This window comes from Perognathus longimembris, chromosome 10 (genome assembly GCF_023159225.1).
Source record: "Perognathus longimembris pacificus isolate PPM17 chromosome 10, ASM2315922v1, whole genome shotgun sequence".
NCBI classification, from domain to species: domain Eukaryota; kingdom Metazoa; phylum Chordata; class Mammalia; order Rodentia; family Heteromyidae; genus Perognathus; species Perognathus longimembris.
The window spans coordinates 11,245,163-11,271,249 of record NC_063170.1 but is presented as its reverse complement, the minus strand read 5'-3'; the positions used below and the strand labels follow the sequence as shown (position 1 = coordinate 11,271,249).

Genomic DNA, 26,087 nt, shown 5'->3' with positions numbered 1-26,087 from the left:
GGCCATATCCCCAGCCCCCTGGCTTCTTTTTGCTCAAGGCTAGCACTCTGCTGCTTGAGCCACAGCGCCACTTCTGGCTTTTTGTTTGGTATTGTTTTTGTTGCCAGTCCTGGGGCTTGAACTCAGTGCCTGAGCACTGTCCCTGGCTTCTTTTTGCTCAAGGCTAGCACTCTGCCACTTGAGCCACAGTGCCACTTCTGGCTTTTTTTTTTTTCTCTATATGTGGTGCTGAGGAATTGAACCCAGGGCTTCATGTATACAAGGCAAGCACTCTACCACTAGGCCACATTCCCAGCCTGTTTCTTTTTTTCTTGCTCTTGAAATCAGAAATTATTTTTGATTATTAGCCAATATAAACCCTGTGTATTTTTATGTATGTATTTATTCCAATTAAGAATAAAAAAGCAGAAGAGAAAATAAAACAAAAAGCAAGGGCTAGGAGTATGGCCTCATGGCAAGAATGCTTGCCTTGTATACATGAAGACCTGTGTTCGATTCCCCAGCACCACATATATAGAAAATGGCCAGAAGTGGTGCTGTGGCTCAAGTGGCAGAGTGCTAGCCTTGAGCAAAAAGAAGCCAGGGACAGTGTTCAGGCCCTGAGTCCAAGGCCCAGGACAGGCAAAAAAAAAAAAGAAAAAAGAAAAAAAGCAATACGTGCAATGTTAGTACTTTCTGATTATCATTATTCCATATATCTTGTTTAAAAAATCAAATATTCTGAGTGCTTAGTATGCGTCAGACCTTGTTTGATTTCCCTCTCTATGTCTGTATAAGAATATATAGGTAGCCGAGCACCAGTGGCTCATGCCTGTAATTCTCTCTACTCAGGAGGCTAAGATCTGAGGATCGTGAGTCAAAGCCAGCATGGGCAGGAAAGACTAATGGACTCTTATCTCCAGTTAACCACCAGAAATCCAGAAGTGACACTGTGCCTCAAAGTGGTAGGGTACTAGCCTTGAGCTGAAGAACTCAGGGACAGTGCCCAGGCCCAGAGTTCAAGCCCCACGACTGACAGGAAAAAAAATAAAAAAGAATATATAGATAGTTGAGCACCAGTGACTCATACCTGTAATTCTATCTACTCAGAAGACTCAGGCAGACAAATCTGAGATTCTGATTTTCAACCAACAAAAAGCCAGCAGTGGTGGTATGGCTCAAGTGGTGTAGCACCTGCTTTGAGTGAAAAAGCTAAGGGAAAGTACGAGGCTCCAAGTTCAAGCCTCAGTACTAACACACACACACACACACACACACACTATTATGTACTTTTACAGGCCCTCTGTGACTTACGAGGTTATATAATCCATTTATATTACATAGCATTACATTTATGATGTAATTCCATTTTAAGTTGAAAATATCCAAAGCACCATAGCTTAGCAGCACAGTATGATGTGGAGCATCCTCCCTTTCTCTCTCAGATTCCTGGCTGAGAGCTGTGGCCTGCCTCTCTCTTCCAGGGTTTATCTATCTATATATATATATATAAATTCTCTCTATATATTCTTCTCTCTCTTCCTCTCTCTCTCTCTCTCTCTCTCTCTATATATATATATATATATAGAGAGAGAGAGAGAGAGAGAGAGATCTTTGTATCATTAGCCTGGCACAAGATTCAAATTCAAAATTATAAGTGTGGTTTCCATTAAACAGATATTGCTTTGGCACTATCATGAAGTTACGAAATCTGAAGTTGAAACATTGAAAATTGGGGACTGTCTGGTTTTTTATTTTTATTTTTTTTGGTTGTAGGGCTTGAACTCAGGACCTGGGCACTGTTCCCTGAGCTCTTTTGTTTAAGGCTAGCACTCTACCACTTTGAGCCACAGCTACAATTCTGAGTTAATTGGAGATAAGAGTCTTACTGGGAATTTTCTGCCTAGGCTGGCTTTGAACCATGATCCTTAGGTCTCAGCTTCCTGAGTAGCTAGGATTATAGACTTGAGTCACCAGTGCCCAGCTTGGGACTGTCTGTATCTGAGCTTCCTTAATCTCTATGCCTTGAGGTAGTTGTATAGCCATCTTCTTGGATGAGGAAACAAAGGCTAGAGGCTGATACATAATTGTCCAAGGTCATTGGTGGGCCTGGTAGTGTTAGGATTTAACATAGGCTTCTTGTTCACTAGCCTTTGTCCATAACCTACGCATGCTGCCTACTGATGAAGGGGAGAGAGTTTAAACCACTCAGCCTGTTACTCAGGCTGTTAATATGCCTTTATAGATCCATTAAGGGTTCCTTTGCTTGTTGTCATGTCTGTATGCACATTTGTATGTCTTTGCTTTTTTCACTCAAGTTGGAGCTCAGTTTTGTAACTTTTTCTTGACATTTTTCTTTCTTTCCATTTCAGAGAAACAGCATCAGTTCTACCAGTTTTGTTGGTTTTGTTTTGTATCTACTGTTAAGCCATGGCCATTTTTTGTAATTTTATTATTTGAATCAATATTCTTGGTTAAATTCTCATACAGATATCTTTGTGTTCCTGTCCACTCTTATTCTTAGGGTAAATTTCTAGATGTGACTTCTGGGTCAAAAGGCAGGCAGGGTTGAAGCCTTTTGGTGCCCGCTGCCTGAACCCTGTGCAAAACCTGAACCAATTTAGACACTAACAGTGAGTGTTTATGTGTATTTGTCTCTACTTCCATTCGGGTCATCAGCAGCTCCTGTCTTCATTAACTTGAACATATATTCTAGGATTGGATCATGTCTTATTCTGTAGCTGCTGTTACCCATTACTAAGTTCATGTCACTCCCAACTGTTTCGTACAGGCCTCTTAATGTTTCCTTGCCCATTCCTTATTCCTTTGCTCTTTACAGTACAGTTTTGAACCCTGCAACATGCATGAGTAATTCAAAGTCAAGTCATATCCCTTCTCCAGAGGTTTCCCATCTCACTCTGAGAGACAACAAAGGCCATATGTACTTTCTTTGCCTGCGAGGCCTGCTCAGATCTTCCCCTTACCTAATGTCTAGTAGAGCATCTGTCTTACCTCATTGCTCTTCTCCTTACTGGCTCACTGCCTAAATCTTTGCATTGGCTTACCCTCTTCCATGTGTTCTTACCTTTGCCATGTGTCCTCATAGCGGTTCCCTCTGTCATGCTATCCTGTTTCAGATGTCTTCTCTCCGAGGCCTTCCTTGTTATACTGCATTTTCTTTTTTTCTTTATTTTGGTCTGAGACCTGGACTCGAACTCAGTATCTGACACTTTATGCTCATTGGTAGGCATCCTACCACCTGAGCCACACCTCTAGTCTCTGCATTTTATTTATTTATTTTTACCAGTCCTGGGGCTTGAATTCAGGGCCTGGGCATTGTCCCTGAGCTTCTTTGTGCTCAAGATGAGCATGCTACCACTTGAGCCACAGTGCTTTTTTCTGAGTAGTATTTCTGCCTGGGCTGGCTTTGAACTGCCATCCTCAGATCTCAGCCTCCTGCGTAACTAGGATTACAGGCGTGAGCAACTGGTGCCCAGCCTTTTGTTTTATTTTTATTGTTTTTATTGTGGTGTTGGAGATTGGACCAGGTGCCTCACACATGCTAAGCACATGGTCTGTCACTCAGTGATGTGTCAATCATACTACCATTTAACAAAAAATGCAACTCACTGCTTTTTAAGATATTTACCAGATTGGCACTGGCTACTGGGAGGCTGAGACTAGGAAGGCCAGAGTTTGAGAATAGCCCAGGCAGAATAGTTTGAAAGACCTCTTTGTAGTAGTGCATGCCTCATCCTAAAATACATGAGAGGCTGAGACTGGGAGGATCACAGTTTCAGGCCAGCCCAGGCAGAAAACTATAGGATTTCCATCTCCATGGAAGGAAGCAAGAGGCTGGTATATGCTTGTGATTCCAGCAAGGATACATGAGAAAACTTAAAGAGGTAGATCACAATTCAGCTTGGTACTCAGTCGGGGAAGTAAGATCTTACTTCAACAGGGCTGGAAGTGTGGCTCAAGTGGTAGAGGGCCTGGCTAGCAAGTTCAAGCCCTAGTATCACCAAAGGAAAAAAGAGAAAGAAGATGATGATGACGAAGAAGAGGAGGAGGAGGAGGAGAAGCAGTAGCAGCAGCAGTTGGGCACGGGTGGCTCATGCATGTAATCCTAGCTACTTAGGAGGTTTAGAGCTGAGTATCATGATTCAAAGCCAGCCCAGGCAGGAAAGTCCATGAGACTCTTATCTTCAATAAACTAGAAAAAAGCCAGAAGTGGCACTGTGGCTCAAGTGGTAGAGCAGTAGTCTTGAGCACAAAGAGTCTCAGAGACAGTATCCAGGTCCTGGGTTTAAGCACCAGGACTGGCAAAAAAACCCCAAACTTAACATGTTATACAACTATTACCATGAACGTTTTCATCATTTCACAATCCTCTGTCCCCATTTCTAGTAAATTCCCATCCTAGTCCCTGGTAACCCAAATGCAAGCCTTTGTTTTGTTTTGCCCCTATCTGGTTGCGGTGACATTAGTGACTACTGTACTCTTGATTGGCACCAGATGCCAGGCTCTGGGATTTCAACTCCTCATTAATAGTCTCTGAAAAGCTCTCTGTGTGTTGCTTTCCATCATCTGCACCTCAGGCAGATAGGCCCAAGCCAGAGCCTCAAGAAATTCCTAAAGAACCCCAAAGAGCCCCCTCTTGCAGCTCAGTACCCCTACCCCCTCAAAGTTATAGGCGGGCCCCATTTTGTGGCTTTGGTGTCAATCAAGAACTGCTTGAAAGAAAGGTCCTTTTAGCCAGGAGTCTTGAAAAATAAACATACAGACCCTGCAATGAATGTTCAAACAAACCTACTCTCTGTGTTACTGGCTGAGCGATTGCCTTGTGGAGCCTCATATGAGAAGAAAAGAAAAGCTTTCTGTTAGGTGTCCTTGCCTTGGGCCGGCCGCCTCGGTACAGCCGGGTGGGCTGTGGGCTGCGGGCTGCGGCCTCTAAAGTGTTCTGTAAGGCCGTGGGCTCTGAAAGTTGGCCAGCCTTTGGAGAACATGCGTGTGATAAAGGATGACTTCACCCCTTAGAAGGCTGAATGCAGGCCCAAGCAGTTGCCAGCCTTTTTCTTTCTCTACAGGTATATTGTGACCTTTGTGTTATAGTCTAGAGTTGGTGATCGAGATGTTTCTACCTTTCCTTTCTTCTTATACTTTAGTTTTCTATGTTGGAACAGGGTTTTGTGTGTGGAGGGGAGATTTCCTTTATCTCTGCAGGGAATTTTGTTAGGATTGTGAGATTCCCTGGAGAGGGAAAGACTTAATGTTTATTTGCTAAAAAGAAAGTTTATTTGCTGGTGTTCACACCATGAATAACAGGGTGCTAAACTAGATGTTAGCTTTTTTTTTTTTTTTGCCAGTCCTGGGGCTTGAACTCAGGGCCTGAGCACTGTCCCTGGCTTCTTTTTGCTCAAGGCTAACATTCTACCAATTGAGCCACAGCACCACTTCGGGCTTTTTCTATACATGTGGTGCTGAGGAATTGAACCCAGGGCTTCATGTTTATGAGGCGCTCACTTTACCACTAGGCCATATTTCCAGCCCCTAAATGTTAGCTTTGAATCACTGAACAAGGCAGTAGATAGCAGTTCTGAAACTAAAGAGAGAAAATTTAGAGAAAAAACAGATGGGCATTGAGCTGACTAATGGCTGAAGACATTCTGTTTGAGAGGGTGTCATGGAGGGAAGTGTAGGGCACTCTGGGATTGCATCACAGGACTTGAGGAGGGATGTGTGTATGGCAGGGAAGGCTTCATGGAGTGACAGTTGTTACGTGGAGAGGGAGAAGGAATTGTGCAGGAGAACAAGAGAAAAGCATCCCAGGTTGTGAGAGCTGTTCGTGGTAGATGTGAGCTGCGTGTGGTCAGTTTGTACAGAGGAGAACTTGGGATCAGGCAGGGTAAGTGGAGAGCAAGTGGAGATGGACAGAGATGGAGGGAGGAAGCTGGCACCAGGTCCCTGCTGTCCACTTGACACAGTGCAAGCCACAAATGTAATTTAAGATTTGCCTGTAGCCACATTAAAAAGAAGGAAAAATGTAAAGGTGACCTTAATTTTAACAATGTATCTTATACTTAGTATATATCTGTACAGCTATACAATACAAACTGTTTTTTTGTGTGTGGGTTTTTTTTTTTTTTTTTTTGGTCATGGAGCTTCAACTCAGGGCCTGGGCATCATCCCTGAGCATTTTTGCTCAAACCTAGTTACCCTACCACTTTGAGCCACAGCTCCACTTCCAGTTTTCTGAGGGTTAATTGGAGATAAGAGTCTCACAAACTTTCCTGCTTGGGTTGGCTTTGAACCGTGATCCTCAGATCTCAGCCTCCTGAGTAGCTAGGATTACAGGTGTGAGCCACTGGTGCCCAGATTACAATACAAAATGTTATTGTCACATATTCGATGTAAAGAAAAGAACTATCAGTGAGTTACTATTTTCTTTTGGTTTCATGTCTTTGAAATCGGATGTGTTTCTTATATTTACAGCAAGATGAACCCAGTGTGGCCTCATTTCAAGTGCTCGGTGGCTACATGTGGCTAGGTGTTCTCCACATTGGACAACTCAGCTCTAGAGGCAAAATCACTAAAGGAAATTTAGGGAACTTCTCTTCTGACGCAGATTACTGTTAGTATAAAGCTATGCTAGTTGTACAGTTCTAGAAATACCTTACATTCCTCTTGAGCCTGCTCCCAGAGTAATTCAGGCATTTTTCTGGAAGACTCCAACTGTTTATCAGCCACATAGCCTTCAGTCCTAAACTAAGAAATGTTAGAGGCATGAAAAGGTGGCTTTGAATTGATAATTAGAAAATGACCATTGCCTGGAGATGAATTTTTTTGTTCCCCTTGATATACTTGATTTTAACATCATTCTGTAACATCTCTTCTTTAGACTTACTATTGTAGTTTAATTATTGCTTAATCCTAATTGGGATATAGTATTTCATGCCAGTTTCTAAAAATTCAGTTCTTTTTTTTTTTTTTTTTGGCCAGTCCTGGGCCTTGGACTCAGGACCTGAGCACTGTCCCTGGCTTCTTCCCACTCAAGGCTAGCACTCTGCCACTTGAGCCACAGCGCCGCTTCTGGCCGTTTTCTGTATATGTGGTGCTGGGGAATCGAACCTAGGGCCTCGGGTATACCGAGGCAGGCACTCTTGCCACTAGTCTATATCCCCAGCCCCTAAAAATTCAGTTCTTATTTCTGAAATAAGGTGGTAAGTTTAGAAGGTAATGTGTGATTCAGTGAGGGAGTAGTCAATGTAACAGGAAAGACTATATTTCAAAGAGAGGAAGAGCATGAGGAACCACAAAACTGGCGACAGGACTGCCGAAAAGCACATAGAAACAGAAAAGCTATGCACAGAAAGGTAGGAAGTAGCCTGCAACCTGAGGCCTGCCTCCCTGGAAGAGAGAAGCCGCCGATGCCACTACCACAAGTGGCACCTGGGGATTGAGCTCCCAAAAGAAGGTTGCTCATAGCTGTGCTCAAGTGGCTCATGCCCTGGAATCCTAGCTACTCAGGAGGCTGAGATCTGAGGATCACAGTTCAAAGCCAATTTGGGTGGGAAAGTCCATGAGATTCTTATCTCCATTTAACCACTAAAAAGCTAAAAAAACACAACTGAAACTGTGGCTCTCAACCTAGGCCTTGAGTTCAAGCCATAGGACTGGCATATCAAAAAGAAAAAGGAAAAGAAAAGAAGACTGTTCATTAAGAAGACACTTGGAGAAAACCAAGAATTAACATCCAATCAGATGTGCAAATTATAACTTGGAAACATAAGAAATATGAAAAAGCAGGCAACAAGACGCCTTTGGAAGTTTACAAGTCTTTAGTAGCTGAGTTCAGTCATGAGTGAGAGCTCAAGGTCCTAAGTTCAAGTCCCTTTAGATAATATAGTATATATATATGTATATATACATACATATATATGTAGAATAGTTCTAAAAGAAGTACACATGGCTAACACATGTATGAAGAAATGTGCATTATCTTTAGCTATCAGGGATACATAAATCAAAACTTTGTTGAAATTATCTCACCCAGTCAGAATGGTTATCTTTGACTAAACAAACAACAAATGATGGTGAGAGTGGAAAGGATAAAGGAAGCCTTGTATGCTGTATGTAGCACATGCTGTTTGGTGGAAATGTACATCAGTGTGTTGCTACGGTAGGAGTCAAAATGGAGATTCCCCAAAAAGAATAGAATAACTATGAGCCAGCTTTACTCCTACTGAAGAAATCTAAGTTAGTGTACAATACCTGCATACCTATGTTTATTGTGGCCCTATTCATAATAGCCAAGTTATTGGGATCAGTTTAGGTGCCCATCAAGGAATGAGTAGATAAAAAATATAATGGAGTATTCTTAGCCTTAAAAAAGCAAAGTTATGTCATTTTTCAGGAAGACAAATAGAACTAGAAATTATGATGTTATGTGAAATAACCCAGACTTTGACAAGTATTACATGTTTTCTCCCATATGAGGAAAAGTCATGAAAATAGAAGGACTATTTGGGAATGGAGGGGGTGTATAAGTGAGAGATAAGAGAAGGTAAGAGGGAGGGTGAATATGAGTACCTTATATAAGTGTATGTGTCAATGAAATCCCTTATTTTGTGCAATTAATATAGGCTAGTAAAATGAAAAATTAACATATACTAATGAAGTAAATATATGCTAATAAATGAATAATAAAAATGAGTAAGATGAACAAAATCACTTTTGAAAAGGGAGTCTTTTCAAACCAGCGTTTTTACTATAATTTTTTTTTTTTTTTAGTATAGGCTTCTACATTTTGCTATGCAAGTAACTTGTAAAAGGAGGTCTGTGTTGCAAGCCTGCTGTGTTTATAGACATGGCTTTGGTCCTGGGCAACAGTGATAGGTAGTGTGTGGCTGAGGTTTCCTTTGGGCACAGAGAATGGATGGTCTGTGAAATCTGGCGGGTCTGGGAATGGAGATTAATGGTGTGAGGAGCACTTTCCCTGCCCTCCAGGCAAAGGAGAGCTAATGAGGAGGCAGCAGTAACTGATGTGAACTATTAACTCTAAAGACTGTATTTTTCATGATCTCTATTTCCCTAAATCTTTATTAAAATTTTTTATTAGCATACATTAGTTGTACAATGAGGGGGTTTCATTATGGTATTTCCATACATGTCTATAATGTCTATCAATCAACATCATTTCCTTTATCACTCCTTACTCCTCTCCTTGCTGTAAACTGTTTTAACTGGCTTCATTGCTTTCTCTTTTCTTTTTTTCTTTTGTCAGTTGTGGAGCTTGAACTTAGAGCCTAAGCACTGTCCCAGAGCATTTTACTATTTTGAACCACAGCGCTGCTTCTGGTTTTGTTTTTTGTTTGTTTTGTTTTGTTTTGGTGGTTAATTGGAGATAAGAGTCTCACAAACTTTCCTGTCTGGGCTAGCTTTGAACTGTGATCCTCAGATCTCAGCCTCCTGAGTAGCTAGGATTTTATAGGTATGAGACACTGGTGCTCAGCTCATTGTTTTAGTTTCATACATGGAAATAAAATTCTTTGATTGTCATTCATCTTTTTAGTCCCCTAGTAGGAGGTGAGGACCTCCTACTGGTATGTACTGGTATTTCTGACCTGTATATAGCATATTTTGCTAAGAATAACCTATTGTTTTCTCTTTCCTTACCTCCCCGACCCCTACTAATCCACAGCTTTCACTGAGATTGCTTATGACATCTTTATACACTGTTGCAGTGTATTTAGTAATTATTTACCCTCAATGCTTGTTTTTTCCTCACCTTTCCCCCCATCTTCCTACATTGTGCTATAGTTAGAATCTTATTCTATGTGTGTGGGTATGCACACATATATACATATATATATGTGATATACACATGAATATAATTTTTATATATGTATATGGGCATATGTATGCTCATGAATATGTATGTCTTAGGTCCTGGGTGCTGGCCTTGAGGTTTTTGCTCAAGGCTAGTGTTCTACCACTGGAGCCACAGCTGCACTTCTAGCTTTTTTGGTGGTTAACTGAAGATAAGAGTCTCATGGGCTTTTCTGTCCTGATTGGCTTCCAACTGAGATCCTTAGATCTTAGCATCCTGAGTAGTTAGAATTACAGGTGTGAGCCACTGGTACATGATGGGATTAGTTGTTCTTTAACTACTTAAGATTTTGTGGGTTTTGTTGTTATTGGTGGTGGTGGTGGTGGTCATGAGGCTTGAATTGAGGGCCTGGGTGCTATCCCTGAGCTTTTTCACTCAAGGCTAGTGCTCTACCACTTTGAGTCATAGTGCCACTTCTGGTTTTCTGGTGATTAATTGGATATATGAGCATTCCTATTGCTACACATGCTGATCAACACCAGACATTAGTCATCATTAGTTTTAGTGTAGTGTCATATTATTATTATTATTATTTTATTTTGTGCCAGCCCTGGAGCTTGAATTTAGGGCCTGAGCCCTAAGTTCTTTAGCTTAAGGCTAGCACTCTACCACTTGAGCCACAGTGCGTGTCTTGCTTTTTAATTGAAGTTGATACTCTTTTTTTTTTGCCAGTCCTAGGGCTTGGACTCAGGGCCTGAGCACTGTCCCTGGCTTCTTTTTGCTCAAGGCTAGCACTCTGCCACTTGAGCCACAGCGCCACTTCTGGCCATTTTCTATATATGTGGTGCTGAGGAATCGAACCTAGGGCTTCATGTATGCGAGGCAAACACTCTTGCCACTAGGCCATATTCTCAGCCCCTTGAAGTTGATATTCTAGCCTTTTGATGGGAGAATTAAGACCTTTAACTCTCCATTATAAATTCCATTCATATCTTCTCAGTTGTTTTTTTCAATGTCTTTGACTAGTGAAATTTTCCACTTTATCTTCAACCTCTGGTGCCTATTTTCAACTTGTTCTGTTTGATTAAATAGGATTCCCCCCCCCGCCCCCCTTTCTGGCACTTGAACTCAGGGCCTCAGCACTGTCCCTGGGTTCTTTTTTTTTTTTTTTTTTGGCCAGTCCTGGGGCTTGGACTCAGGGCCTGAGCACTGTCCCTGGCTTCTTTTTGCTCAAGGCTAGCACTCTGCCACTTGAGCCACAGCGCCACTTCTGGCCATTTTCTATATATGTGGTGCTGAGGAATCGAACCTAGGGCTTCATGTATGCGAGGCAAACACTCTTGCCACTAGGCCATATTCTCAGCCCCTTGAAGTTGATATTCTAGCCTTTTGATGGGAGAATTAAGACCTTTAACTCTCCATTATAAATTCCATTCATATCTTCTCAGTTGTTTTTTTCAATGTCTTTGACTAGTGAAATTTTCCACTTTATCTTCAACCTCTGGTGCCTATTTTCAACTTGTTCTGTTTGATTAAATAGGATTCCCCCCCCCCCGCCCCCCTTTCTGGCACTTGAACTCAGGGCCTCAGCACTGTCCCTGGGTTCTTTTTTTTTTTTTTTTGGCCAGTCCTGGGGCTTGGACTCAGGGCCTGAGCACTGTCCCTGGCTTCTTTTTGCTCAAGGCTAGCACTCTGCCACTTGAGCCACAGCGCCACTTCTGGCCATTTTCTGTATATGTGGTGCTGGGGAATTGAACCCAGGGCCTCATGTATATGAGGCAGGCACTCTTGCCACTAGGCCATATCCCCAGCCCCCTGGGTTCTTTTTTGCTCAAGGCTAGCACTCTACCACTTGAGCCACAGTGCCCCTCTGGCCTTTTCTATATATGTGGTGCTGAGGAATCAAACCCAGGCCTTCATGTATATGAGGCAAGCACTATTGTGAGGCCATATTCCAAGCCCTGATTAAATAGGATTTTGATTGAGGTTTTTTTTTTTTTTTTGGACTATTGAGGCTTCATTTCTAGGATTCTATTTTTTTTCCTCAAGATTTCTGTATCTTTATTGAATTTCTCTTTCATTGTCTTTTCTAGTTCATTCAGCTGTCCGAATTTTCTGGTAGTTTGTATCTTTGAATGAATTGTGCTGTTTGTATATCATCTCCTTTATTTCATATATAATTCTTGTCATTTTATTGAATTTGTTGTTTGGCCTTTCTTCCTCTTGACTATCATTTAAGCCTTTTTTTTTTTTGTGGAGTTGTATGTTAAAGGTATTTGTCTCTTTGTCTGCCTGAGGTAAATCTGCCACCTGGGCCCTGGCTGGTTATATCACTAAACATTCTTTAATTTCCAGAGCCTCCTAGATTGTGGCTCAGGTTGCTTGCTAGCAGTTTATGTAAACTGATCACTTAGTAATCAGTTATCTGCCAGCAGAACATTTGCTTTCCTTCTCTATCATAACCTAGCTCCAAGAAGTGTTTGGCAGATAGTGGGTGCCTAACAGATGTTTCTCTAATAAATGAATAAGAAAGAAAACAGAACTTATAAACTGATTTTGTAAAGTGAAACCATTTTCTCTACAAGAATTAATGGAGCCCCCAGTAGACCCAAACAGTAAGCTATGCTAAAGGGTAGATATCCAGCAACAGCACAATGTAGAGGCTTCAAGGCCAAGGTAGACCCTTATCTGCCGTGTTCTGGGAAGAACCTGCCTTAGCATGCATGTTAGAGACTGAGGAGAGCTGGGTGAAGGAAAGTCAGTCTTGGTACTCCAACAGGCATTCCAGTTTTTACAACCGGATTCCAGCTAGGTAGGGAAGACTTACACTTCCTAGGCTATAGCTACAGTTGGATGCCAGAGAAAGCTCATAATGGTAAAACTTGAATTTTCTGGTTTTGTTTACTGTGAAGAGGATGTGAAAGAGTGCTCTCTCTCTACCTGGGTCAACTCCAGCCTGTGAGTACTGGGTTACAGGGACCTGGGGAGTTGAAAGGATACCATTTATTCTACTATCCTCCTGGAATTTCCTCTGGTTCTGTTCCTCTGTGCACCACTGTTTTACAGTTATGTGTAGAATGAACACTGACTTGTTAATGAATGCTCTGCTTCTTTCGTTATTTTGATGGATCTGTGGGATTGAAGGCAGAGGGAGCCAGAAAGAAGGAGGCCGGTTCTATGGAACAGATCGGTTAATGGCCACATCAATCATATCTTCATTAGGCTTCAGAGACACTTCTCAACCCTAAAATTCTGGGTCTCCTAAAAGTATTCTACTTTAATTTTTCTCAAATTTCCAGGTAATTTCTTACCTCTAAATGGGGATATAAATGCACTCAAATGTGCATGAGGCCCTGGGTTCCATCCTTAGCAGTTTAAAAAACCAAAACCCAACCAGTGGTTTTCTTTTTTTTTTTTTTTTTTTTTTTTTTTGCCAGTCCTGGGCCTTGGACTCAGGGCCTGAGCACTGTCCCTGGCTTCTTCCCGCTCAAGGCTAGCACTCTGCCACTTGAGCCACAGCGCCGCTTCTGGCCATTTTCTGTATATGTGGTGCTGGGGAATCGAACCTAGGGCCTCGTGTATCCGAGGCAGGCACTCTTGCCGCTAGGCTATATCCCCAGCCCTCAACCAGTGGTTTTCTTTCAAAAGAATAAGAAAAAAAGGAATGTCCATACCTATTTTGTTCGTGTGTTAGAGACAGCGATAATAAAAGACCCTTAACTAGAAAGTTCTTCCTGTGATACTATGAAACTGGGCAAGAGATCTGGATTTCATAAATGGAATCACATTCTAGTAGCATGTTTTTTGGCAGTTATTGGTTATGCAGGTTTTTGTTGTTGTTGGAATGAGGGCAACTTCTGTACCCTATTTATCTGTACTTATTAATACCATATGCAAACAACACATTATAAAGCCCAAGTCAAGAAAGAGAAAAAGTAACTCTTAGAAAAGTATTACTCATTCTTGTTATGTGTACCAGCTCTTCGCCATAAGAAATTGTTAACCTGAAGCCACTTGTACCTCTGAAGCTTTGAAGCTAGGAAAATAGGAGTAGGAGTTATTCCCCAAACAGCTTGACTGCTGTATTTTCTATCTTTTAGTATTTCAAGCTATGTGTGTAATGTTGACTCCTTCAAGTTTTTTAGTTACTGTTTGTACCTTAAGTATGCTAGCCTGGGGAAAAATAGAAAATTGTGGAGAAAATATGAAGCATACATGAAAACACCCATGTGCAAAGAGCAGTCAATGTGTGCCTCTCACCCAGCTCAGCAGACATCCTCAAACAACCATTCCTGTCTCATCTAACTGCCCCCGACATGCCCACTGGCTCAGCAAATCCCAGACAGATTTCATCCATGAATATATCGGTTTGTATCTCTGAAAGATAAGGGCTCTTCAAAATTATAATCTTGGGCCCAGGGTGTGGCTCAGTGGCAGAGCATTTACTGGCATACCTAAAGTCTTGGGTTCAATCTCTACACAAATCAGTCAACTCAACCAACCAACCAACAAGAACTCATACCATTATGTTAATTTCATACCTAAAAAACCCTAATGATAATTATTTAACCTTTTTTTTTTTTTTTGCCAGTCCTGGTGCTTGGACCCAGGGCCTGAGCACTGTCCCTGGCTTCTTTTTGCTCAAGGCTAGCACTCTGCCACTTGAGCCACAGCGCCTCTTCTGGCCTTTTCTATATGTGTGGTGCTGAGGAATCGAACTCAGGGCTTCATGTATATGAGGCAAGCACTCTTGCCACTAGGCCAGATTCCCAGCCCCTTATTTAATCTTATCAACAATCTAACCTGTTTTTATATTTCCCCACTCGTCTTATGCAAGCTTTTTTCCTCTGCCATTGGTTTATTTAAATCAGGATACAAACAAAATTACTATGTCTCTCAAATTTCTCTTTTTCTTTTCTTTCTTTTAATGTCTTTTATTTTTGAAAGTGCTGGGGTTTGAAACTATGTCTTCATTTGTTAAGCAAGTGTTCTACTACTTGAGCCTCTCCATCAGCTCCTTTCAAGTCTTCTTTTAACCTAGGGATTTTCTTTTTACCTTTTGAGTTTGTTGTTGATGAAACAGAACACTTTGTCCTGTCTGTTTTTCCATATTCTAGGTTTTGTTACCTTTTCCCTGAAGTGTGGCTCCACATCATTCTGTGCTTCTGTACACTCACGGGTGGATCTAGGGGCTTGCCCTGATCCAGGTTCTCTGTTATTCTTGGTGTGGTGGCATGCATTTCCATTAGAAGGCACTTGGCATCTGCTTGTGTGTCTTGGTGGGCTGGCTATTAAAGGCCTTGCCTGACACCGCCCTTGAGATTTTCCAGATTTGTTCCCCCAGATTCTAATAGCAGCTTTACCACTGTCTGTCGATCTTCATAAAGTAACATCACAGGTTCTAGTAACTGGTTGGTACTTAGAATAAGAAGAAAGGGTACAGTCCTATAAATGCAAAAGGACATTGGCTGATTGCTGACGTTGGCGTGAACTCATGCCTTTGGCTTTTGTGGACCTGAAGTCTCTTGCCAGAAGAATGTTTTAATTATATATGCTCTGTTTGGTCATAATTGAGTCTGATTCCCTCTGGCATTCTCTCAATTGGCCTTTTATTTGCAGTCCCTGCCTATGAATTGCCCAGAATTCTGATTCTCAAACTGATGGGCTTGTGGGGCTTGCTGATAAGCTCCGTAGAGAGTCATGGATCTTTCCTAACATTGTACCAGAGAGGATATCAAGGCCTAAGTTTTCTCTTTTTCTTCTTACTTTCTTGCTTTCTACATATTTTATTTCGATGAGATTATAAAATAGGCACAAAATACTCTTTTTTCTGTTAGTATTGAAGTTTGAATTCAAGGCTTAATGTTTGCTAGGCAGATGCTCTACTACTAGAGCCACATCTACAGTTAAAAAATTGCAGTTAAGTATCTTAGAAAAATAGATAAAGCCCCTAAAGCTTTAAAAACACAACATACATTTTTATGTAAAAAATATTAAAAACATTTTAGATGTAACTAAGACTAACCTAGGCAAACCACTTTTGATGTAGACCAAACACAGAATGTGGTTCTATCATCGGTCCATAGCACATTGGAATCCATTTGGATTTCCAGAATACTTGTTTGAAATAGAATCTCAAGGAGAGAAAACCCGAGAATGTCAGTGCCATTGCTTCAACAAAATAATTACTGTCACATGATATGTTACCCACAAAGCCTTTTACAGACCAAAATATCAAAATGGAATGCAAAAACAGAAAAACCAAGGCCAAATTTTCTTAGACAAATGGAAGATACTGCCATTGCCTTGGCCTAGGTTACCATCTCCTCTGGTATAATACTGATTTTTACAGTGATTTCTTAGCTGGTCTTGTCTGCTTCAGCCCTTGTTTGTCCTGCAACCAGAGGGATTGTGTTGCTATAGGACTTCCCCGCTCACACCCCTCTACCTATGTGGAAAACACGGAGAGCTTGCAGGCTCCATTACCTCCCACTTTCATCTCCTGCTCCTCTCCCCACTTTACTCCAACCATACTGGCCGTTCTGCTGTTGCTCAGGTGAGCATGACAAGCTCTCACCTAGGACCTTCCAGCTTACCTTTTCTCTTGGCTTAGAATATTCTATTCTTCCTGTAGATATTTACATGCCTTTGCCATGTGTACTCAGTTGTTACTTTGCTCGTGAGACTTTTTACCTCAGTCATCTTCCAATGAAGCTCCCTGACCCCCTGCTTGTTGTCTTTTTTTCCCCCCCAGTAAAACTGTACTTGTCATCTTCTAACAGATTATGCCTTGTTTTCTCTTGCTCCCAATTTGAATATTCACATCTCTGGAGTACAGATACTCATGTTTTGTTCTGATAGAATCACAGTGACTACAGAATGTTTGTGCTCAGTGCAAAGTATAAGCTTCAAGAATCCAGATAGAACAGGGCCTGCCAAGCTTGGAGCAGTGGGTGAGCTTCTTATGCTAAAAGCATTTCCAGTTGTGGAAATTGCCCTATGATTCCCACTTTTTCATGGCTTTCCTTTCTTATTTCTTTCTTTTCTTTGCTTGCTTGCTTCTTTCCCAAAGTTTCATGCATGCTAACTAAGCACATGCTTTACCACCAAGCTATACCCCAGCCTCCATGGGCTTCTTGATTTTTGAACTGTGCCTCCAAAGGCAGTAGGAAGACGTGTTGGCAGAGAAAGGGCCTTTGTAGAGTCATCAGCATGGCTGTAGTGAAACCAGAGGGCCCAGAGGTGAGGTGGCAGAGAGCGCTATTTATAACTAAGATTCCAGTATATGTTTTCCAGCCACACTTAGGCCTTTCAGCCTGCCTGTGTGCTCCAGTCTGTCACTCAATTAGCTAATGGTTTCTTTAGTCCCATTATGCATTGTAGGGTTCCCCTGGCTTTGGCTTAAAATTTTTTTTTTGAGAGAATAATAAGGTGTTCTGTTCTCAGAGGTTTAATTTTTAATAGCCTAACCAATTTCAAAAATCCCTTCTCCAGCCATTTATTATGAAATTTGCAAGCATACAGGAGAATTGAAAGAGTGCTGCAATGAACACCCAAGTTCTTTCCACCTAGATCCATGCTTAACTTTTTTTTTTTTTTTTGGCCAGTCCTGGGCCTTGGACTCAGGGCCTGAGCACTGTCCCTGGCTTCTTCCCGCTCAAGGCTAGCACTCTGCCACTTGAGCCACAGCGCCGCTTCTGGCCGTTTTCTGTATATGTGGTGCTGGGGAATCGAACCTAGGGCCTCGTGTATCCAAGGCAGGCACTCTTGCCACTAGGCTATATCCCCAGCCCCCATGCTTAACTTTTTAAAGCATCTGTTTTTTCTTCTGTACATGTGAATGTGTGGCTATGTGCATATCTTTTCTTGACCCACTTGAAGATAAACTGAAGATACCATGACACTTTGGTCCTAAAACTTTAGCCTGTTCTAGAAGGTGGCTTGAGAGTAAGTATAGATGTATTCACAATCTGTCTTGCATCTCCTTAGAATGTTCTTATATATAAAATGTCGAACTAAGAAAGTTTACACTAAATGAAAATGTCATCCAATAGTTTCTTTCTTTAATTTAGAAAGAGTCCTTCCTTCCCTCTCCTACTTTTTTGTTTGAATAACAATGTATTTAATACACTGGCTTTTCCAAGAATCCTGGAAAATTATCCCAGAGATGTTCCATATTCTGGATTTGTGTGTTTGTCTCCTGGTTATTATTTAACCTATTCCTATTTCATGTGAACTGTGAAGTAGATTCAGAGGTTTGAATAGATCTTAGATTAAGTGCTTTTAGCAAAAGGACTTTAAAAGTGACATGTACTTCATATTCCATCCCATCAGGAATGAAGTGTTCTTAGAGATACTGAAGTTGACCACTTGGTGAGGATGATGGCTCTCAGAATCTCTCCGATTTCTTGTTAGTAAATAGAACAATGGAGGGTTATGTTCTCAAACATTCAGTTTAAATAAAAAAGAGTCTTCTTCCTGAGTGGCTCATTTTGAAGATTAACTCTACTCCAAAAGGTTATAAGGTAACTTGTGAGTCTATAAGGGCCTCAAGAATGCCGGAGACATTAGGGGGCAAGGTAGATTAGATAGAAGAGATAAATGGAGCTTTGAGGAAAGGCGATGGAGAAAACAATTCAGGCAATGCTTGTGGCAACTGTTAGAAGACCAGGAGAGAGGGGAGTCAGCAGCTAGAGGCCTTGTGCCTACCACCTTCCTGTTGAACATTGTCATCTCTCCAGGAATTGGGGTAAACACCCACCCTCCATTTATAATCCAATAGGCTTTGAGATATTAGGAAGGCAATCTAGGTACCAGCAGTGATGCAATAAGTCTTTGAGGGTTGTCCTAGAAACAAGATAGGCCGTTTATCCTGTGATAGTCATGTGGCTTACCTGAGAATTCATGGAGTTTGTTACCACAGCCTAAAAATGTCTCAGAAAGACCAAGAATATAGAATAAATGAACTTTTTAGGCAACAAACAGGAAAGTCAACAGGTGAGAGTAAAAATGGAAGCTTATTAGAGCCCTTTAAGTACTAAAGCTGTTCTCTGTAAAAGGTGCTATGATTTCTTTTATTTTTCAGGCAGGGAGACTAGTGATTAGGTTAAGTAGTTTGCTAATCGCCACTCAGGTGTTAGTAGTGCTGATTTGCATCTGGTGTGCCTGAGAACATGTGCCTGGTTAGTTCCTGTATTGCTTTGCTAGATCCTTAGGCTCTGGGTCCCCTAGCGATAGGAACAGGGACATTCTCTGGACTTCAGAAAAGCAAAAACAGCATGTTTTATCTTGTAGCTGTAGTGTGTTGGGATTTTGGAGCAGCCCGGCCTGGGATCTTTTAGGAGGTAGTAGTGGCCATGTTGCTTAGGTTCTGCTCATCTGAGGGCTCACTTAGAGTGGAGGATTCATTTTCAAGGTGGTGCATTTACTTTCATCAAGTGCTGCTGGTAGGAAATGCTTCCTCTTCTCCCACACTAGTTTCCAAATTGCCAGTGTTTATTTTGTAGAAACTCACCAAGACCCTCAGTGACATTGACCACAAATAGCTGCAGTTATCCAAAAGGAGTGGGACAGACCCCGTGCAACATCCTATGCATAGTAGGGATGCTGTGTGCAATCTATTTCTTCTTCTGTGTGCCATCAATATACTTGAAAGTACACAGAATGTATACATCAGAATTCAGTCGTACTAGAAGAAGGAAGCAAACAAATCCGTCATGTAGAAATTATACAGCTAACCCAATGATTTAAAATGTCTAGGAAAAAGCACAGCTTTCCTACCAACCTAATATGAGGATGGTTAGCATTAGACATCCCTTCCCACTCTTTTTTTTTTTTTCATATCACAGACGGATCTGAAGATGTAGGGAAGCATTGCCTAGAAAGCCGGAATAGGTGAAACAAGAGCTTCTAGCAGAGAATCCTAACTTGGGGTGCATTTGACTTAATTTAACCATGTTGCATTTTGTACCCAACAGTGGAGAACACGCAACTGACCCTGAACCTGCAGACAGAGAACAAAGGCAGTGTTGTTTCGGGTGGAGAGCTGACAATTTTCCTGGACGGACCAGCTGTTGATCTGGGAAGTGTGCCTAATGGCAGTGCCGTGACAGATGGTGAGTGTCGCCCTGCTCCCCAGAACTGAGCTGGGACAGGGCAGGCTGGGTCGGGGCCACGTGGTGCCGAGAGCTTGGTGCGCTCCCAGGTGTCTCACTTGGAATACTGCGTAATCATTCCTGGCAAACAGCTAGCTCTGACTCTGCTTAGCCTCCCAGATCAAAATTGTGACATGAATTTCTTCCAAGGACTGTTTTCTGATCAAGGACCAAAATAAATGTCACATCTTTTTGTGTTATTGTTTGGATTGAGGGCAAGAGAAAAAAAATCTTTTCATCCCACATAAACTGGAAAATAAAACATCTTTAGCAAATATGACTTTGGCCTGTTTTCTTCTCCCTCGTACTGGAAGAGGTACTTCCTGAGGAGGGCAAGTTTTTTTTCTTACAAAATGGTGTAGGTTGAGAAGGGACAATATGTACTTCTAGAGCTGCACAGCAGCAAAAACCAGCTGGGCAGCCTGGTCTAAAGAGTGAGGAAGCTGCATGGTGAGTCTCTGTCTCATCCCCATCCCAAAAAAAGAAAAAGAAAAAAAAAAAGGCAGAATGAAACAAGAGGATTGGGGAATGTCTTCTGCTCTGTTCTGGGGTTTTATAGTTTCTTTCTTTTGATCTACTCTTCAATTAGTCAGCTTTGGATTTAGCAGGAAATTATTTCATGGAGTCCAAGGTCTGCAAAGGGTTGGGTTTCTCCGTAATATTTCTCATTAAAAGTTTTGTTAGATGTGTTGTAACCATGGCACTTTTCTGAGTTTCAAGGGAGTAACATTTGGATTCTAATTCAAAGGTAGCTGGGTAGAATCTGGTGGATGGATCTTGACTGTTGACAAGATTTCCTCCACTGGGCTAAGTGGCACTTGGGGTACTTTTGCATGGAGGAAAATATACCTCATTCACTCATTCAATACAGATTTACATAATTGAACACCTGGAATGTCCAAAGTCTCAGTCCAGGTGCTATCCAGATGGTCATGGGCAAAAGTCACACCAAACAAGTAGACATGCAAATAATTTTCTAACTGACCCTATAACAGAAACCATGAAAGAAAAATTCATCTAAACTGAGGAAGAGCCTATGAGAAATTTAGATAGGCTGGGTTGCAAATATTGGGAACAATGTGCTGGGCCCACATAGGAACAGAGGTACCAGGGTGAATAGATACTGGGAAACGGAGGAGAAGTGTGGAGTTGAGACTGGAGAGGCAGGTCCACTCAGACTGTGCAGCCATTGCAAGGATGTTGAACCTCATTCTGAGAAGCAGGATGCTATTGAAGTGCTTTAGTTGAGTATCTGATTTTATTTGCCTTTTTTGGGGTGGGGGTATGCATGTGAGTATGCCAGTCCTTGGGTTTGAACTCAGGGCCTGGGTGCTGTCCTGAGTTTTTTGTTCTCTTTTTTGTTGTTCAAGACTTGCACTTGAGTGACAGCTCTACTCCCAGCTTTTTGGTAATTAATTAGAGATCAGAATCTTGAGGACTTATCTGCCTGGGCTGGTTTCAAGCTGTGATCCTCAGATCTTAGCCTCCTGAGTAGCTAGGATTACAGGTGTGAGCCACCAGTGCCTGTCTCATTTGGCATTTTTTTTTTTTTTTGGCCAGTCCTGGGCCTTGGACTCAGGGCCTGAGCACTGTCCCTGGCTTCTTCCCGCTCAAGGCTAGCACTCTGCCACTTGAGCCACAGCGCCGCTTCTGGCCGTTTTCTGTATATGTGGTGCTGGGGAATCGAACCTAGGGCCTCATGTATCCGAGGCAGGCACTCTTGCCACTAGGCTATATCCCCAGCCCTCATTTGGCTTTTTAAAGGCTCTCTGCACTATGAAAAAATGCCCTTACTCCTTTTTCCTACTTTATGTCCTCTGTCGCACAATTGTGAGGCTGAAGTTCACTTAATGTATAAGGCAGACTGCTCATTAGTACCTTTGATGTTCTTGAGTGTCTTGGAGGAGAGATGCTGTTTCCTAGGCTTGACCCTCCTATTGTGGTGTGGATCAAACCGCACACAATTGCCTCTATTTCTTCCTGTCAGTGGCGACAGCTGGCAGAAAGTCCATAGACCATTGTGATGAAGAACTAATAGAGGACGTTCTGTGCTTGGTAGCCAACTGTCAAACAAAGGTTGAGATTCTCTCTCTCTCTCTCTCTCTCTCTCTCTCTCTCTCTCTCTCTCTCTCTCTCTCTCTCTCTCTCTCTCTCTGATTGATCCCCTTTCCAGGATCACAGTCGTCTTCTAGAGAATCCAGTGGGACAACGATTGGTTCGGAGAACCGGCACCAGCCTCCCAGCACAAACTGCTTTGGTGGAAGATCTCGGTAAGACCCCTCTTGGTAATCAGAAAGAAATGGGAAGGTGCTTGAAGGGATTGAAATCACCCTGAGAAATGGCAAGAAATTATTTAGAAAATATTGGAAGCTGAGCATGGTGGCACAGCTCTCAGGAGATGGAAGTAGGAGAATGTGGAGATTGAGAATAGCTTGGACAACGTAGCAAGACCTTGTCTCCGAAAGGAAAATAAAAAGCCAACTATTGGAAATTTCCAGAGATCTTATCACTTATTCAGTATGGTAAAGAGTTTCAGAGGGGGCTGGGAATGTGGTCTACTGGTAGAGTGCTTGCTTAGGATACATGAAGCCCTGGGTTTGATTCCTTAGCACCACATATACAGAAAAAGCCAGAAGTGGTGTTGTGGCTCAAGTGGTAGAGTGCTAGCCTTGAGCAAAAAGAAGCCAGGGACAGTGCTCAGGCCCTGAGTTCAAGCCCCAGGACTAGCCAAAAAAAAAAAAAAAGTTTCAGAGGGAAATGGAGAACTCAGGATTCTTAGGAGGGGCAGTGGCTCCTTCAATAATTTTGGCAGTGCTTTTGTAAATGTCAGGGGCCGGCCAGGCACAGTTGTCCTTTTAGGATACATGTAGAAGTACGTAGAGCACAGTTCTTTGGATACAGAATTTTCTGATTATATTTTTTTCAGGGTGGCCCGTGGTTCCCTTTGGACTGTTGGTTAAAAATAGCCTGTGCTTATAGTCTGAGTTACATTATACTTATTGTGCATACCTGAATGATATAATGTTATTTTCCCATCTTATACCTATATTAATGGTGTAAACTTATTTCCATGACAACCAAAGTTTTAAGCAGAGTAGTTTTGAGTGTATTAGAGATGAGTGAGGGTGTTGAGTCCTATGTTTATTGTTATAATATACAAAACCCCCAGGTATTTTTAAGAAAAAGAATCCTAGGAGTATAGTTTATAAATCTTTAATATTTTCTGTGAGTGGGTGAAGAACTGGTAAAAACTTCCCAACAAATCCCAGGGAACAGGGAATAATGCTTTGGAAATTAGAGTTTGATTTCAGCCAATTAATAGCCCATATCATCTTGACAGCTTCTTTTGAGGGCAGCTCTCAGCTTCTCTAGATTGGGTTGGTTTGTGAGTTTAAGAGGTTATAGTGATCAGCCAGGTACAGGTGGCTTACACCTAGCTACTCAAGAGGCTGAGATCTGAGGATTGTGGTACAAAGCCAGCTCAAGCAGGAAAATCCATGAGACTGTTTATCTCCAGTTAACCAGAAAAAGCCAGAAGTGTAGCTGTGGCTTAAGTGGTAGGGCACTAGCCTTGAGCAAAAAAAGCTCAGGGACAGTGCCTAGGCCCTGAGTTCAAGCCCTGAGACTGGTGCACGCTTGTACATGCATGCCCATATACACACACTGTCTCTCACACATGTACACACACATACACACACACATACACACACACAGGTTGTGGTTATCAGAAAGTGCTGGGGTCAAGAGAGGATGGACGTTTGGACCTTTGTCTATAGCATTAGAAGCTGAGGGGTCATTTTTTTGTTCTCATTTCAAGTCTCTGCACAGGTGTTGTGTCACACATAAAGACAAACTGAATTTTCTGTGACTAGCTAGATTCCTACAAGATGGGAGGAACAGAAAGGACATAGAGGTTATAGTATTGATGATGTGATTGGCAAACTTTGAGTCAATAAAGAAGTGATCCAGAACTGGAGAGAACAGAATGTCTTCAGTGGTGACACGGCACATTTCAGTATTTCACTTTTCTGAGGATGCTGCTGCTTTTGCTTGGGTGCTTAGTAACCACTGGTTTGTTCTTTTAGTTGGACTTGGAAACTTTGGGTTAAACACACTGATGTCACTTAATTTGGGGCTGGAAGGCAGAGAGTACAGCTCTTAGCAAGTTGGAACCTGAATTCTTGACCTACTTATTAGTCTCTGGATTTCTCTAGTTGATCAACCTTGAAATTAATGGATCCTAATAGCTCCACTTTCTCTCATTTGTATTGAGAATCATTGAGTGTTAGAATAGAATCCAGAATTCACCAGAAAGTCCTCACTCATCCTACTTGGTAGACAGTCAGTGCTGGTTTTACTGGTGGGCAAAGTGCTGAAAGCTGAAAGCTATGGCATTTGCCCCTCCATGCGCATACACATGAGTTTTCACCAGCCTCTGCTGTCTGAGTACTTATTATACATTCATGTGGAGCCTACTGCCATTCAGCAGCAAACACTTTTGAAGATATGACCCGAGATAGAATATTCTGCAATTGTAAAGATCACTGTATACTTCCCCTCTCTAGGTTGTAGCTGAGTAGTCCACTGGGTAAGAATGTAAGGCTTTGGACTCAGAAGACATAGGTCAAACCCCAGCCTGTCATTTACTCTCTGTAGTTGATAAGTCTCTAAGAGCCTGTTTTTTTAAGGGATAAGAAGGGGCTATCACATGCCTTACCAAGTTACTGTCATAAATAACTGCAATGAGGTGTGCCATTTGGAGGGCCTTGCACACGGAGGGTGCTCCATGATGGTGGAGTAATGGTTTTCCTTTGCCTCTGGAGTCTGACTGTTGAGCACCCCCCCTGCCCCCGCAGTCCTGAGAAGTGACAAGTTGCTGATGCACTTACCCAGTACTGTGACTGCGAGGTGGTGAAGTGAACCTTCAAGCTTTAAGGGTAGTCTGCTGCAGGTCTTGCTTCCTGGGGCAGAGAGAATGATGGGCTTCTGCCTCCTAAACTAAATATTTAGCTCTCACTGTCTTAACGGGTTTGAACTCACACAAAGGTGCTCTGATGTGTCCATGCACGTGAAAACTGCAATGCCAAGGCAGCCTTTCCTCTTCCTGGTCTTTGAGAGCTGCCGGTGGACCTGTGGAGGGGTTTACTGTGAGAGCTGCAACTCCCTGAGTTCATTCAGCAGAGCAAGCCACCATCTGCTTCCTCCTGCGTGTGCCTGCACACCCAGACCCACACATGCACAAAAGAGCGTGTGTGTATAGGGCTTAAACAATTTATTACACACATTTTACTCATTTTTATGAGTATATTCATTTCAGTTGTGTGTATGTGGTTTTGAAGAGCTGAAGACCGTCATTCCTCACCAGCTGTTGGTATTGGCATCTGCCTGGGAACATGCCCCTCTGGTGATTCTCTGCATATGAAAGTTTCAGAACTCTTCTCATACTTTTGTCCTCCCACCTTTTACTCCTTTTTGTCTTGCTTTATGAAAATGCACCAGATTTATTGGCTCCCTTGCCTTGGCATTAGTGACCTCTGAGGGCTTAAAAGGGCTATATTCTGGGAATCTATGAAGCCCTGAGGTCTCTGGTGAGCTCTAAATAGCTCATCGGCTGTGTCTGCAGACAGCCCATCCCAGAAAGGAAAGAAAAATAAACTCAGACGGGTGTGAGCCTGCTGGGAACACTTCAGGAAGTCCTGGGAGGGCCAGTGGAGAATTGGGAAGCAAAGCCGACAAGCAAAGAGGGAATTTGGGAGCTGAACCATTGGGCACGGGTCCATTCTCTGTCATTGCTGACCATAGCTGCCCCAGTCTTCCATTGTGATGACTATGGGCCACTTGACTGCGAGGTGTCACTCTGTCAGCTTGAAGCTGAATTTAGCACCTTCACAGTTTTCCATTCAGTCCTCCCACTCAACAGCTTTTCCTTAAAATCTGGCTGCAGCATTATTTAGCGTTGCTGAGGAAGAGAAAGGAGTAAGCAAAGCACATTTATTCATTCAGTGATAACTGAGGCATAGTTTCTGTTGGTGTGCTTTCTTCTAAGCAATTGGTAGATAAGGAATAAATTGGTACTGTGGACTTGGGAAGACCCCACAAAGTCAGTCATCAGCAAGTCATCATGA

At 42.3% G+C, this 26,087-nt stretch overlaps 1 protein-coding gene across 1 annotated transcript in view; it reads left to right on the top strand.

The window, feature by feature from the left end:
* The window catches only part of Wwp2 (WW domain containing E3 ubiquitin protein ligase 2), a 117,324-nt gene that overhangs the window by 25,777 nt on the left and 65,460 nt on the right, over positions 1–26,087 (top strand). The window contains exons 5-6 of the mRNA XM_048355208.1: positions 19,786–19,923; positions 22,136–22,232. Of these exons, the coding sequence (XP_048211165.1) occupies positions 19,786–19,923; positions 22,136–22,232 (235 nt within the window). The remainder of the gene's footprint in view (positions 1–19,785; positions 19,924–22,135; positions 22,233–26,087) is intronic.